We start from the raw sequence: 16,598 nt of genomic DNA, 5'->3' as shown, positions 1-16,598 counted from the left end.
CGGCCGCTGGGCCTGCGCGTCCGGAGCCTGTGCTCCGCAACGGGAGAGGCCACAACAGTGAGAGGCCCGCGTGCCGCAAAAAAAAAAAAAAAAAGAAAGAAAAACTACTCTAAAGAAAACTATGAAACAACTGAGAGTAAGTACAAAGGAAGAGTTGAACATAGGAAAATGTATATACTCTCTGTTTTGATAAAATTAATAATTTTTAAAAAATGAAAATTGATCTGTATTTATGAACCCTTAATAAAAATAACAGTAGTATTTTATGGAACTAGATAAGCTAGTATAAAATTTTGAGAAAATTAATTAAATAATATACATGAATAACCAGTCGAATTTTGAAAAAGGATAATTAATATGGCCTAACTCTAGTAGATTATCAAATGTATTATAAAATTTTAGTAATTAAAATGGTGTGACATTGGCACTGGAGATGGATCAATGTCACATAATGGTGATTTAGGAAATAGACTCAAATGCAAAGGTTCAATTCCTATATGATATTTCCCAACCACTGGGGAGGGAAATAGATTGCTTGTGTTGGAAGAGCTAATTCTCTGGCCATTTGGAGAAAGCAAAGGAAGCTGCATATTTACCTTACTCATTTAAAGATTAAATATCATGTGGATGAGATTTAAAGGTAAAAATGAATTTGGCATATAAACACATGAAAAGATTCTCAAGTACGTACAGCCATTAGTAAAGAAATGTCAATTTAAAAAAATAAAAACCTTTTGGGGGAAATTTAGTAATATCTATCTAAATTAAAATGGACATGTTTTCTGACCAGCGATTCTACTCTAATAATTTATAATATAGATATACCTATACATCTACACAAAGTTTTTTTAAACAAGAATGTTTATTGTGGCATTATCTGTAGTAAGAAAAATGTAACAAGCTAAATGTTTATGTGGTAATCATTAGTGTTGTTTGCCAAATATTTTCAGTTCTCCACCTTCTGGTGATTCTGGGATGGTATTTATTGGCCCTTTTGTTGTTAGATTGGATCATGTGTCTGGTTTTGACTAAGCAGTTGTAAGTAGAGGTTACATCTGTCATTTCTGGACCAAACATTTAATTGCTGGTGAGGCATCTTACGGAACAGGGGTTCCCAACCCACAGGCAGTGGAGCAGTACTGGTTCGTGGCCTGTTAGGGACCAGGCCGCACGCAGGAGGTGAGCGGCAGGCGAATGAGCGAAGCTTCGTCTGTATTTACAGCCACTCCCCATCGCTCACATTACCACCTGAGCTCCGCCTCCTGTCAGATCAGCGGCGGCGTTAGATTCTCATAGGAGCACGAACCCTACCGTGAACTGCGCATGCGAGGGATCTACGTTGCACGCTCCTTTTGAGAATGTAATGCCTGACGATGTGAGGTGGAGCTGAGGCAGTGATGCTAGTGCTGGGGAGCGGCTGCAAATACAGATTATCATTAGCAGGGAGGTTTGACTGCACAGAGACCATAATAAATCAATTGCTTGCAGACTCATATCAAAACCCTAGCAGGGGCTTCCCTGGTGGCGCAGTGGTTGAGAGTCCGCCTGCCGATGCAGGGGACGCAGGTTCGTGCACCGGTCCGGGAAGATCCCACATGCCGCAGAGCGGCTGGGCCCGTGAGCCATGGCTACTGAGCCTGTGCGTCCGGAGCCTGTGCTCTGCAACGGGAGAGGCCACAGCAGTGAGAGGCCCGCGTACCGAAAAAAAACAATCGAAAAAACAACCCTATCAGTTTTTCTCCTTCTGACTAGCTGATTCACTTTGTTATAAAGCAGAAACTAACACACCATTATAAACCAATTATACTCCAAGAAAGATGTTAAAAAAAAAAAAAAAAACCCTATCAGTGAGTGGCAAGTGACAAGCTGCATCTGGTGGCAGGCTTTAAGTTGGAATCTGACACTTATTTTAGTCCACACATGGCCCTCCCATTATTTTATTTACCACTTAAGTCCGCACCTCTTTCCTGCACTGTGCACTTGCCTCAGATAGTTTTGGTAAGCCCCCCACAAGCTAACCCTAGCCAAAATGAGTAAAAAACAAACGTCACTGGAGAGCTTCTTTGAAAAGGGAGAAAGACCCAATGATGAGATAGTAGAAGACTCTAAGACTGCCAACAAAAAGAAAGCTGCATATAAAAGAAAATACCAAGAGTCCTTAAATTAAGGGTTCATTGCAACAGGTGATTCACATTTTCCAAGCCTGCTTTGTATAATATGTGGCGACCACCTATCCAGCGAAGCCATGAAACCTTCAAAACTGCTTTGCCACGTGGAGACCAAGCACCCTGCATTAAAAGACAAGCCTTTGGAGTTTTTCAAAAGAAAAAAATGTGAACACGAAGAACAGAAGCAATTATTGAAGGCCACCACTTCATCAAATGTGTCTGCACTAAGAGCATCATAGTGGCTAACCACATTGCTAAAGCTAAGAAGCCCTTTACTATTGGTGAAGAGTTGATCCTGCTTGCTGCTAAGGACATTTGTCGTGAACTTTTAGGAGAAGCTACAGTTCAAAAAGTGGCATGTGTTCCTCTTTCAGCTAGCACCATAACTAGACGAATTGATGAAATAGCAGAGGATATTGAGGCACAATTGTTAGAGAGGATTAATGAGTCACTGTGGTATGCAATCCAGGTTGATGAGTCTACCGATGTTGACAACAAAGCAGCAAAGCTTGTTTTTGTGAGATACATATTTTCAGGAGGATGTGCATGATGATATGTTATGTGCACTTTTGTTGCCAACCAGCACCACAGCTGCAGAACTATTCAAGTCTTTGAATGATTACATATCAGGAAAACTGAATTGGTCATTTTGTGTCAGTATGTGCACGGACAGAATGGCTGCCATGACTGGACGGCTTACTGGTTTTACTACTCAGGTCAAAGAGGTCACTTCTGAATGTGATTCTACACACTGTGTCATCCATAGAGAAATGCTGGCTAGCTGAAAAATGTCACCTGAACTTAACAGCATTTTGCAGGATGTGATTAAAATTATCAACCACATTAAAGTACATGCCCTTAACTCATGTCTGTTCTCACAGCTTTGTGAGGAGATGGACGCAGAGCACACATGTCTTCCCTCATACACAGAAGTGAGATGGCTTTCTGAAGATAGGTCACTGGCCAGCGTTTTTGAGTTACAAGAGCTGCTCCAGAGATTTCTTTTAGAAAAACAGTCACCACTGGCAGCACATTTCAGTGACACAGAATGGGTCGCAAAACTTGCTTACTTGTGTGACATATTCAACCTGCTCAACGAACTCAATCTGTCACTTCAGGTGAGAATGACAGCTGTGTTCAAGTCGGCAGATAAAGTGGCTGCATTCAAAGCCAAACTGGAATTATGGGGGTGACTAGTGAACACTGGGATTTTTGACATGTTTCAAACATTAGCAGAGATTTTGAAAGAGACTGAGCCAGGGCCTTCTTTCTCCCAGCTGGTGCATGATCACCTATCTCAGCTTTCAAAAGAGTTTGAGCATTACTTCCCAACCACAAAAGACCCCCGAACTGGGAAGGAATGGATCTGTGACCCATTTGTGAATAAGCCAGGTGAATTGACTTTGTCCATGCTAGAAGAGGATCAGTTGCTTGAGATTGCAAATGGCCTTAAACGTATGTTTGAGACAACTTCAAATCTCCATGCGTTCTGGATTAAAGTCAAGGTGGAATATCCTGAGATTGCCACAAAAGCACTGAAAAGCCTGCTTCCAGTTCCAACGTCCTGTCTTTGTGAAGCAGGGTTTTCTGCAGTGACAGCAACCAAAGCGAGATTACGGAGTAGATTGGACATAAGCAACACACTTGGGTGTCACTGTCTCCCGTCACCCCCAGATGGGACCATCTAGTTGCAGGAAAAGAGGCTCAGGGCTCCCCTTGATTCTGCATGATGGTGAGTTGTATAATTATTTCATTATATATTACCATGTAATAATAATAGAAATAAAGTGCACAATAAATGTAATGTGCTTGAATCATCCTGAAACCATCCCCTCCTGCCCTGGTCCATGGAAAAATTGTCTTCCACGAAACTGGTCCCTGGTGCCAAAAAGGCTGGGGACCGTGGCTACAGAACACTGTCTCAGGCACTGTGACCTGTAATGTCTGAGATGGTGGTTGCTCCATTAGCAGGGCTCCCAGAGGGATTGTGCTGGACAGAGACCCCTCCTGACCGGTAACACAAATGAAGTGTGAATAAGAATTGAACCTTTTCTTTTTCCAGCCTATGAAATTTTGAGGTTGTTACTACAACTTAATTTAGTCTGTCCTGACAATACAATTCTTATCAATAGGTCCTAATTAAATAAATTATATTGTTTCCAAATTATGTAGTTTTACGTAGGGATTAAAAACAACTAGATGAGATTCCCAATGTGTTGCCGTGGAATTATCTACAGTTTTCCATTAATATGAATGTATCACCCAGCTACTCATTTTTTTTTCCTTCATATATGTTAGCACATTATGCACACTTTTGATGAAATTAGCATATTTTCACATCTTTATGTCTTCCTCCCCTCTATCACTCAATTAAAGCAGAGTATACGGTGTTTACTTTTATAGCTTTAACTCTACAACATATTCTAATAGTTAAGTGTGTGGGTCCTGGAATCAGGATATCTGGGTTTGAATCTGGCTTTACCACCTACAGACTAATGTATTCTGGACAAGTTATTTACAGTCTCAGTTTCATTATCTATAAAATGGAGACAATAAATGGCTTTTCACTTGGGGTTATTATGAAGAATTTTATGAGATAATTCATGCCATGTACTTGGTACAATGCCTGGCACATAGTATTCGGTCAATAAATATTAGTTAATGTTATTACTGTTAGATTTAAAAGTATCTTTTGACCATTGGCTATAAAAGATGAGAAAATTGAAGTATTCACACTATCTTCCACTATTTCTACCTATCTTCTCACCAGCTTTTGTTAAATAAATTAATTCTACATTTGACAAGGTTTAAAATATTTACATTCAGCTCTATAACCATACTTAATAAGTTTGTTTTCATCTTGTTCCTATGGTCATGTGGATTCAGTGTTCACTGCAAGTTCTTTGTTACAGTTTTTCCATTTATCTTTTAGTTGTCTGTTTTTTTTTAAAAAGTTCCATTTCCTGAACATTTTGTTGTTGTTTCTATATTTGGACTCTTGAAAAAACAGTTTGGTTGGTTGCAAAGTATTGGGGTTTTATTTTCTTTCTTTGAAAACTCTGTAGGCATTTCACTGTCTTCTAGTACTGAATGTTTTAGTGGAACAGTCTGAGACCAACTTGATTCTTTTCTCATTTTTAAAGGGTTTGATATTTTTATCTGGGACCCCAAAGGATTCTTTTTCTTGAAATCTACTTTGTTAGGATATATCTTAGTGTTAGTCATGTACTATGGTGTCTTCTTTCTAGCTGTACATTCAATTAATTTTTTTTCTGGAAATTTTTTCTGAGTTGCAATTGACTTAGCTGACAGGAAAGAGACTGGTGTGGGCATTTTCCCCTTGAGCTGGCTAGCTCACTCATTAGCGAAACCATTTGTATTCTTTGAAAAAATTTGGAAAATTGTGACGCATAGGTAATAGAATGTTTCTAATCAATGTTTGTAGCTGTCCACCATTGGTACTTTCAAAAATTTCATGTGGACAACACTTGCTAGTAAATTAATTTCAATCCCCATTTGAACAACAATGCAATAAATCATTATTTTCAAGATAGACCATTTGATAAGTGAAAGAAAGTCCATTGTAAGCTTGTAAATAACATACATATATGTGTATATAAATATTTTTTTCTAATTTATGAAACTGTCAAAAATCAGACACCACTATTTAAAATCATCAAATAGTTTATGTGAGCTCCATCACTTGTAATAATGTGATACTCTGCATTCTCTTTCTGCATAGACAAATCACAGATTTCCTGTTGCTAGTCATTTGTCATCATCGAACTGCACCTGAAACAGAGATTAGGGGAGCTCAGGGTAGCAGAACCAATAGTTGAGTAGAAACTTGTTAGAGGTGATGGTATTAAGACAAGAACAGGTACTTTATAAATATCAATTTGACTCAACTTTAGCATAAAAATAAGCCTGTGGATGCATTTTGAGCTTAAGAGCAGGACCAGCTACATAACCTGTGGGGCTCAGTAACAGATGAAAATGCAGGACCTCTTGTTTAAAAATTATTAAGTATTTCAAGGTGGTAGCTGCAGATCATTAAACCAGGTGTGGTGCCCTTCTGAGCACAGAGACTGTGCTATGCACATGTGTGCGCCCTGGAAGCTGGCCCTGCCTAGGAGGCAGGAATGATGGTACTATTAATTAAAACAGAAAGTTCATAATGACAGTCTGAGTTTTCTTTTTTTTGAGAAGGTGATAAACTTTGAACATCTTGAGTTTAAGATACTGGTGTCAAGCAAAGAGAAACATGGGCTTAGAGCGTAAGAGAGTTCAAACTTGTGCTTTGAGTTATCTGCTCAAAGTTTTCTGTGTCTCAATATTTTTTTCATCAGTAACATAGGGAGAATAATTGTGTGTCTACATCATAGGGTTGTTGTGAGGATTAAATGAGTTAATATATATGAAGTGCTTAAAAGAAAGTCTGGCACATAGCAAATGCTGCTTAGGTTTTGGCATTATCCTTATGATTGTTGCTATTGTTGTTATGGTGACTTGAAGCCATGATAGTGTATGAAATTCCATCCATGAATAGAAGAGTTTTAAGAAAAGTTCTTTGGATAAAGTCTGGAGTTGAAAGAAGTGATTGTGAAGGAGATGGGTAAATGAATGGTTTTAAAGTTTGAGAATAATTGCCAGGGGGGTTGGGGGGTGGATTACTGTGTCATGGAAATCAAGGGAGGAAAAAGCAGCAATTCAGTTGTTAAAGGACTTGTTTCTTTGAATGGTTTTAATTTGGAGTGGTTAGGACAGAAGTCTGATTATGTGAAATTAAGAGGTGGGAAGAATGTGGGGATCGTGGGTGTAGACTTTTCTATTAATAAGTTTAGAAATGAAGGAAAAGTGGTAGCTCTATGGAATGGAAGACCAAGTTAGGGATACTCTCTCCCAGTGAGAAGGCTTTCACTTTTGAGAAGAATGTTCAGCCCTAGGCCTGAACTGTGCCATCACTCAATGTTTATTGCATGGATGATGAGTTATCTCATTTCACACTCCTAACAACACTGCATTATTAGGATCATTTCAGAGGTGAAGAAGTTGAGACAGACACTGAGCCATCCCTCCAGCTTCACTTTGCACCACTTTGAATTTCTTTATATTTCTTGAATAATACCTTCTGAGTAAATACCACTTCTCAGGAAATGTTATTTCATTCATTTTTAATGGTCCTCAGATTTATGGAACTATTGAGTGATGAGACAATTTAAACTCAAATTTAATTGGCTCCAAAGCTGATATATTTTTACTGCTCAAGGAGTTGGTAAGACGGAAATAATGATGGGGAAAAATGCCAAGGGAGGCAAGGATATGAGTGTCTTGTTGAAATGATAGATGAAATGATGTCCAAGGTGAGCAGTTACGGGGTGGAGGAGAAGGACACAGGATGAGAAGATGATGCTTCTCCCCATAACCAATACAAAGAAAGATGCTGAGTAAGGACACTTGAGAGGAATTGAGGGACTAGATTGGGAAATGAATGACAGTCTGTTCATTGACGGTATGGAAGTGAGAAAGGCTGGAAGGTAGGAGGTTTTGGTTGAAGAAACTACATCAGAATTTGAGGTCTGGCTGGAAGCTATTTCAGCTCTATAGTTGAATGTGTGGTGGGGTCAGTCAGAGATTTGGAGTGAAGATAACCATGAAACTAGTGTCTGTGAAAGCAGAAGTCCTCAGAAAGATAGCATTGTAATTTTTGAAAGGAAAGCTATTAGGTGGGCATTCATATCATAGTTGAAGTTTAAAGAGCACCATGGAAAAACAGACTGTAAGAGTTAGGTATATGTCACAGACATCAAAAGAGGGGAAGTGTGATTGTGATTGTCACATGGTTGGAAAGTATGTTGTTGCCTGTTTTCTTCTCAGTCAATGAGAAGGATGGCCTGGGAAAAGAAGTGGCCTCTATTAGAATACCTGTCAAATAATGTCAAATTCTGGAGGAATTGAAATGAAAAGTTTGGAAGAGATAGTGATTAAGATTCTGTACTTTTAAGGCAGACACACTTATATTCAAGTACTAGGCCTGACATGTGTTAGCTGTGTGACTTGAGCTCTTGTCCCTGCATCTTTAAAGTCTGGTGAACCTATTGGATGAGGCTGTTGAGGGGGAACAGATGAGATATGGCATGTAAAGCACATAAAGAGTAAATTTTCAATTAGTATTTTCTATGGTGAGAGCACTGATTTTTCTGGTTAAGAATTTAGGCTGTGGGAGCAAATGTCCTTGATTTGGTGTCTTCCCAGTCTGTGAGAATTTAGGAATAGCTACCCCACCCCGCTAACCCTCAGTAAACTCATCTTTTAATGGGAATCATATTAGTGTGTGTTTAATAAGAATGCCCTGGAAAGAAGAGCATGTAAAAGTATTTAGTATAGTGCCTGGCACAGAACAGGTACTTAATAAGCATTAAAATGTTAGCTCTTATTCTTAATAATAAATAAAAGTAATTCATGATATAAGGCAGAATCAAGGATAGTAATTTTATTTAGACTACTTAGTTTATTTTATCAGTCTATAGCTGGCTTTAACTAAGGTAAGTATTAGAATTCATTTTTTAACAGCAAATATTCTTAATTTTCTTTTTGACTTCAGTTCATTGGAAATCCTGGGATTCAGAAATGTGGATTAAAAGTAATTTCTTCTATAGCGCATTTTCCTGATGCATTAGAGGTGTTATCCCTGGAAGATGCTATTGATTCGGTGCTTCACACACTGCAGATGTATCCAGATGACCAAGGTTGGTACAACTGAACTCAGGATTTAGATTTTTATAGGCCTTTAGCTGTTGGTTGGACATGTTTAAATTTTTTCTTCAGTTTTGAAATTTAAAACAATAAATTTTGTTTCTTTTTTCTTTTTTCTTTTTTTTAGAAATTCAGTGTCTGGGTTTAAGTCTTATAGGATGTTTGATTACAAAGAAGAATTTATGCATAGGCACTGGGCATCTGCTGGCAAAAATTCTGATTTCCAGCCTACAACGATTTAAGGATATTGGTGAAATACAGATGAAAGTATGTGCATTATCTTGAAGGGAATTGCGATCTTGTACAAATTTCTCTTTCAGAGCAGCTGGTGTAACTTCCACTTTGTGTTAATGGGTATATTCTAGTTAATTGAAAACCTTTTTTTATCATTTTGTAGTATTTTAATTATAGTAGATGAAGAGAATTGGATTGAATCTCAAAATATCCTGTTTCATTACTAAATCTCTAAAATTAGTATGTTTATTTGTCATTTATCTTTTCCATTAAAGAGCACAGAATGTGCTAAAGAAATTTCAGCTAGCTGAGCTTTATTTGCTTAGATTTTAGATAAGTAAAAGTTATAATTATTCTGAAGTTTGTCATTCTCTGTGTTTTATTGTTAGCTGCTTACCTAGTAATTTTGCCCCTTGATTTTTTTTCTTGCAGTGAAACAATATTTTAAACATTTTTCATCAAGCAAAATTTAAAATGGGATCTATATTAACTGTCTATAAGGAATCCAAGATACTGGTTTAAGATTAATTTAGGGGAGATTAAGAAGTAAATTGTTTGAGAGTGTTTTTCTTTTAATGTTAGCAAAACAAATAGTTTCCTTAAGAGTTTCTGCCTTGGTTGTGGTTTTTTAGTAATGGAGTTTACAACTTTCATAAACCAAATATTTTCATAAATGGCAGCCTTCACCAGGAGTGAAAATGTCTAAGCTCTAATCTTTGCACAGACATTATTAGTAAATGTGATAATGCATGTAAGATTTTAAATTTTAAAGTGCTGAACACACAGCAAAAAATGTGTTTTAGAACCAAACTGTCTTTTATAAATCTGCTTTTTGTAATGTGCCTCAACCTAGGCTGATTAAAACCAAGGCAGAATTGATTATAAGTAATCCTAGGGAAATGAAATTATTTTGTGCAGGTATGAAGGTGTCAGTCAGTATTTATTCATCTAAGCATAAATTTTAGGACTTTTATAGTAGAGGTTGTAAACTATTGACCAGTGGGCTAAATTTGGCTTGTCAACATATTTTATTTGGCCAGTTCAGTGTTTATAAGTTTTTAACTTGAATTATATGCCTTCTATGCATTTGCATTACCTGCTTTGCTATTGCATTCATTTGAGTTTGCAAGGACCTCTGCTCTAGTGGACCACATGCCGCTCAGACCTGCATAGATTAATACTGTTTCTCCCGTCAAATGTTAGGAAGCATTTGTAGAAACTCAGCATCTTAAGAGCTCAAAATAATAATTTTAACATTTAGATGATTTCATTAATATATACTAGAAAGAAAAAAATTTTAAAAGTTAAGTTGATCTTTGGTGAGCTTACCCAAGCTATATAATAGTCAAGTCAGAAGTTCACAACTCTTGGGGTGGTTCTAAAAAGTAATGGTGTACTGATCAGTTCTTTATAAATGATTTGCTACAAGGATGTAAATCTCAGAGCTTCTCTCAGATGCACTCAATGTGAATAAAATCTAGGAACTCACATTTGTCTGAGGTTAAAATTTCAGAAGATAACACAAGAATGTTGGGGGAAATGCTAAGCTAGCTAGAGAACCTGATCTGCAATCTTGTAATAAACAATTCACATCACTGGTCTGTTTGGATTTGTGGCACTGCTGACTCTGCTGTTCTAATCCTGCTTAGTATCTGACTTTCAACCTGTAGGTATGGCTTCAGGCAGGGAATCTTTAAAAGGCAAATTTTGGTGTATTAGGTATTTTTCCTGCTTTACTGGATGATAGTTTGTTAACTAGCATCTTATTCTCAGTGCACCTGCTTATTTCTTAGTAATGAGAGAGCAAGGTGTATTTGTTTCATTGTTTCAAGGTTTATAGCTTTAAAATACAAACCTAATAAATACATCTACTTAGCTAAGTGAACATCCAAGGTTTTAAGTACCATATACAGTCTCTCTTTTACATTATTTATTTATTTTTTGTCCACAATTACTTTGTTATTATTATTTTTGATCACACTTTCAGGGATTTCAGACAATCTTGACAGTACTGGAATTGTCAGTGTCTTTTTCCAAGCTGCTGGTGCATCATTCCTTTGATTCAGTAATATTCCATCAGTTGTCCTCCAACATCATGGAGCAAAAGGATCAACAGGTACAATGTTTTTCACCTGTATTCTAACTGTTACACATTTAGCTGACTCTAATCCTCACTTCCATTCTTTTTAGTTTCTAAATCTTTGTTGCAAGTGCTTTGCAAAATTGGCTATGGATGATGAGTTAAAAAGTGTGATGCTAGAGAGAGCATGTGATCAGAATAACAGCATCATGGTTGAATGCTTGCTTCTGTTGGGAGCAGATGCCAATCGAGCAAAAGAAGCAGCTTCTTTAATTTGTCAGGTAAATATTCAAGGACTCACTTTTGTCTTTTTTCTGTTATTTGACTCTGCCATTGTATAGCTCTTATCTACATCCTATTATTCTACACTACAGAATTTATCAGTTTATTGAACAAATGCTTGTGATTTGTAGGAGTTTAGATTCACAGAATTTCAGAGGTAATAGGGTCCCTTAGGTGTTATTATCTAATCATTCATTTTACTTTTCTACCTAGCTTGTTAAGTTGATAAATAACTTTTCAAATTTGTCTCCTACTATGCATCTCTGTGCAAATCCTTCTCCAGCCACACACCATACAACACATGGTTTTATCTTGTTTTGATCATCTTTCAGCTATTTTCTCTCTGTTTTCAGTTTCGCTCTCTAGAAAATTCTCCCCTCAGGGCTACCACATGTGGCCCTGTAGGCTGTGTACTGCACACTTTGGGGTGCTGTACACATTGACAACCCTGCTGTGGGCCACGCTGCAGTTGTGTGGCACTGGGCCTGCTTCCCTTCTCTCCCGTCTCTCATGCACTGTGCAAACACATCTATCTAATTCTTCTGCTTTGCCTTCAAAATCTAACCCAAATTCCTTGTCCTCAATAAAGCCCTTCCCGCACTCCCAGACCTCCATACAAAATATTTACTTCTTGTGTAAGTCCGTGACAGTTTATGTATACCTTTTTATATTTTGTGAGTTATATGAAAGTAGAGATGTACAAGGTTCATCTATGTATCATTCAGAATATCTAACTCACTGCTTTATATACAGTATGAATTCGGTATGTATTTATCAGAGTGCATTACATGTTATTTCAAGTTTGTCTTCATTCTATAAATTTTAGCTTTTATAATAGCATTCGGGAAGCACTATGTATATTTTCTGGATACTTAATATTTCCAACAAAGCAATTATGTAGTGATTTAATATACATTATTAAATAACCAGCAGAGTGCTATGTTTTCCAATAATTACTTTTAAAGCCTTACTTTATTTAATTTCCCAGTCACCTATGGATTCAAATCAATTTGTCAACTGTAAGATTAAGTTAGCACTAATTAGCAATCTACCTAAAAAGAAACTGAACCTTAACTCATTTTCATGCACAATTAATTTATGCATTAAACCAAATACATATCAAATTACTTAAATTAGTCATATTTCATTTAAGCAAGCAACATTAAAAATAGTTGCCTCTCTGTTATTAAAGATAATTAAATTATTTTCCTCAATAATTTAATATGTTTTTATTGTGTATCTTTTGTGTGATCTTGAGATCATTGAGTTAATGTTACTTGGATTGAAAAGAAACTTCCCCTTCAGATTTTTCCTAGGGAAACAACATACCTAAAATCACTTGAGTGCAATTACTCTACATTCCCCACAGGGAGTGCTTTCTACTTTTCTCTCAATTTATCCAAATATTTCTATACAAAAGGCTTTTTACCTTATTCTTCTTCCCAAGTTCTTTTGGACTTAATGTACTTATTTTTATCTTTTCTTCTTAAAATCAGATCTTTACATCCATGGGTGTTTTAAATGTAAAGAATTTATCCTAGTTGTCACAGATTATTTGTATCTAACAAGTGATAAATGTTGATTAAATATTGTGGGTAGATCGATTGAACATACCTTATTTTGTACCAGTGCAAAGTAACATAATCAAGACTATTCATGCACCAATGCTGCATAATTAAGAACTATTCAGAGCAAGGACAGAGTTAATCTTGTTAGGTTTTCTGAGGCGAATGTAATAATATAATGTACATGATTGGTAGAGAAGAATATGGAGGATTAATATTGGGTGTGAAAATGCATGAATAGAGACCTGAAGATGACTCATCAAGTCATGGTGGGAAGAGCAAGTATAATGAATTGTGAATAAATATAATAGCAGACACTTCTGTGGTGTTCATTATCACCTGGGCCCTGCTCTGAGCCCTTTACTTAATAAACTCCTCACAACAACCTTAGGAATAAGTCCTAGTATTATCCTATTATGCAGGAGAGGAATTGAGGCACAGAAAGGTTAAGTAACTTGCCTGAGGACACTCTACAGGTAAGTAGTGGAAAATCTGCCTGCTTTAATCTTTTGTTTACATAACAGATTCATGATAGTGGTGGTGGGGGGAGGGGGTTGTACATTAATTCCTGAATGCTGGTTTGAAATGTTAGGATTTGATTATGGGCTGAATTATTTATAAATTAGAATATGAGAGACAAGATGGCAAAGGATAGTAAATTACAGTTTGATTATATTTGAATTATCCTCATTATTAAAATACAAAACTGTGTGTATCTGAGCAGTATTTTTTTTCCTTCTCATGAAGTTGGAATTACTTTCATAATTTTATTTCTTTTGTCTGATACTGTTTCTTATATATTTATCTCTTCATGGCACCATATCCCTGAAATCAGCTTGGGTAGCTTGGGTCCCCCGAGGAAAATTCTGCTATAAAATGTATTGAGCATCTTCTCCGTGGAAAGCACAGTGCTAGATAGTCAGTAAAGAATAGAAAAGGAGTTTCCTGTTTCAAGATGGTTTCAAAGTGCCTATTGGGAGATGGGGGAGGATAAAACATAAATCACCTTAATAAAAGGTAGGCAGTAAATGCCATAATTTAGAGATAAAAGATTTCTGGGCTCCAAGAGAAGAAATGAGTTTTTTGGCCCCTCCCTTCCTCCCTCCCTCCCTTCCTTCCTCCCTTCCTTCCTTCCTTTAAAATTTCCTGTGGGCCCTTAAAGGATTTTAATAATTTGCTAAATTAAATATATTCCTTAGGCATTGTGCTAGGGTACAGAGGTACAAGTTGAATTGCAGTAGCATCCATGCCTTTCATTATAGTTATAAAACAGATTAGCATGTCTAGTTCAGTGTGCTATGTTAAACAAGATGGGATGGGCCTGGGAGGAGGAAGGGTGTGTGTAGCCTGGGAAGTTGATAGCAAGGACTTAATGTGCAAGAGAGTTTGAAACTATTCCTTCAAGAATGAACATCTTTTTACTGCCTGAAGAGCAGAATTAGATATTTGAGGCAAATGAAGGTAATGAGGTTTGAAAAATTGCATGTCGTATTTGGGGGAATGTCCTGGAGCAGAAAGGTTTTAGAAGATTTTAAAATAGGTTAATGAACTGATCATATCCAGACTAGAAAAGTACTGTAGTGGCTCTGGGGAGAATGGGTTGAAGGTGGGTGATCCTGGAGACTGGTGGGCATTAAGTTGGTGCCATCACACCACAGGACTGTCCCCTCAAACCTCTTGGACACACTTTAATTCTGAAGAATTCAGGAATTTTCCCCAACCATCTTGTTCCACCGACCTGGTACCCTGAATCTTAGGGTCTTCTTTCCTTTTATTTTTTAATCCTTAATATTGGGTCATGAAAGGATCACAGGCTTTGGAGCCAGCAGATTTGATTTCAAATCCAAGTCTCTTATTGACTAGCTCTAAGGGTTTGGACAAATCACATATTTTTCCTAAATATTCATCTATAAAATGGGGGTAATAATTTTTACGGCATAGGTTTTTTAAAAATAAGGACTGGAGGTCATGTGTTTACAGACGTTAGCACAGTACCTGGCATATAATATTTATATTATCTATGACTTTGTTCTAGTTGATAACATCACATTCCATCGCCTTTCAGAAGCTGTTGCTAGGTTGGGCCAGTGTGCTATGCTGCAGGTTGCTAAGGCTTCTCTCTGCTTACTATGGTCACTCTAGTTTTTGTAGCAGCTAGCATGCTAACCCACCTTGAGGACATGCTCTGAAAACGTAACATTCAGGGGAAGGTAGAAAACTGAGAGACAAGATATGTTTTAGTGGAAATTAAAGTTCTTGTCCTGGAAAACCAGAAGTAAATGATGACTGTCCTTTGCATGTGGCATTAGCAAATTTTATAATATTTATACTCACACTTAGTTATTCTATGTCATGAATGAAGGCAGGGCAGTAGCATTTACTGTGTTAAGGTACTTGTTTCCCAGATGTCTTCCAATGAGCAAACAGAAGTCCAGAAAGTACGAGAAACGTGTAAATTGCTGGGGCCTCAGGTATTCTGACTTCAAGCCTATGAGTTTTATTTCATATTATGTTGCCTTTTTCATGGTAACTGACTCTCATGTGGCAGATTTATTTGACTTATGCTGCTCTGATATTTGTGGTGCTAATCTTATTTTATTTTCCTAATCTATTTCAAGGATGAGTTTTGCCTTATTTTGTTTCATTCTAAATTTACGGATGTAGGGAAAAATCACACCAAGTTTGATTATCAGTCTCTTAAAAGGAAAAATGACAGGTTTTTAATATGCTTACCTTCTCTTTTTCTTTTAATAGGTATGTGAGAAAGCAAGCAGTCCCAAAGTGGTAGAACTGTTACTGAATGGTGGATCCCGTGAGCAGGATGTACGGAAAGCTCTAACAATCAGCATTGGGAAAGGCGACAGCCAAATCATCAGCTTACTCTTAAAGAGGCTTGCCCTGGATCTGGCCAATAATAGCATCTGCCTTGGAGGATTTTGTATGGGAAAAATTGAACCTTCTTGGCTTGGTCCTCTATTTCCAGATAAGACATCTAATTTAAGAAAAGAGACAAGTAAGGATTAACAGGAAAAGTCTGTACAAGTCTTAATTTTAGTAGTATTTTTAAAAATCACTAGTCTTTTAGTTAGTTTTCATTCCAGTTTGGTTCAGCTTAAGCCAAAAATATTGTAAAGGCTTGGATATCTTTTTTTTTTGTCAAGAAATGCTTGAAACTGACATTATATTTAAGTTCTTTATGAGCCAGCAAATACATATTTTATAAAGATAGAGCAAAACAGTGGGATCTTTCTGTCAGGTTTCTTTTCTTTGTTACATATTTTATTTTTTATTGTAAAAATAATCTATGTGCATTTACAAATAGAAAAACATAAAAATCCTAAGGAAGAAAATAACAACTTATTTTTTCACTTGTAGGTAATCAATGTAGTTTTTTTCCCTAGACTTTTTCCTGATTTTTTGGGGTTTTTTTTGTTTTTTTTTTTTTGGTACGCGGGCCTCTCACTGTTGTGGCCTCTCCCGTTGCGGAGCACAGGCTCCGGACGCGCAGGCTCA

General features: G+C 36.9%; 1 protein-coding gene across 7 annotated transcripts in view; it reads left to right on the top strand.

Moving 5' to 3' along the window:
• LRRK2 (leucine rich repeat kinase 2) overlaps positions 1-16,598 on the top strand; it is a 172,505-nt gene that overhangs the window by 48,712 nt on the left and 107,195 nt on the right. For all 7 annotated transcript variants that reach the window (XR_008617710.1, XM_024122804.3, XM_055085694.1 and 4 more), the window contains 5 exons: positions 8,773-8,917; positions 9,052-9,191; positions 11,146-11,274; positions 11,349-11,519; positions 15,840-16,098. Coding sequence is in view for 6 of the 7 variants with exons in the window: in XM_024122804.3 (XP_023978572.2) it covers positions 8,773-8,917; positions 9,052-9,191; positions 11,146-11,274; positions 11,349-11,519; positions 15,840-16,098 (844 nt within the window). In the remaining variant the exon portion in view is untranslated. The remainder of the gene's footprint in view (positions 1-8,772; positions 8,918-9,051; positions 9,192-11,145; positions 11,275-11,348; positions 11,520-15,839; positions 16,099-16,598) is intronic.

This window comes from Physeter macrocephalus, chromosome 6, assembly GCF_002837175.3.
Source record: "Physeter macrocephalus isolate SW-GA chromosome 6, ASM283717v5, whole genome shotgun sequence".
NCBI lineage: Eukaryota > Metazoa > Chordata > Mammalia > Artiodactyla > Physeteridae > Physeter > Physeter macrocephalus.
This window is presented reverse-complemented; position numbering and strand designations above follow the sequence as displayed.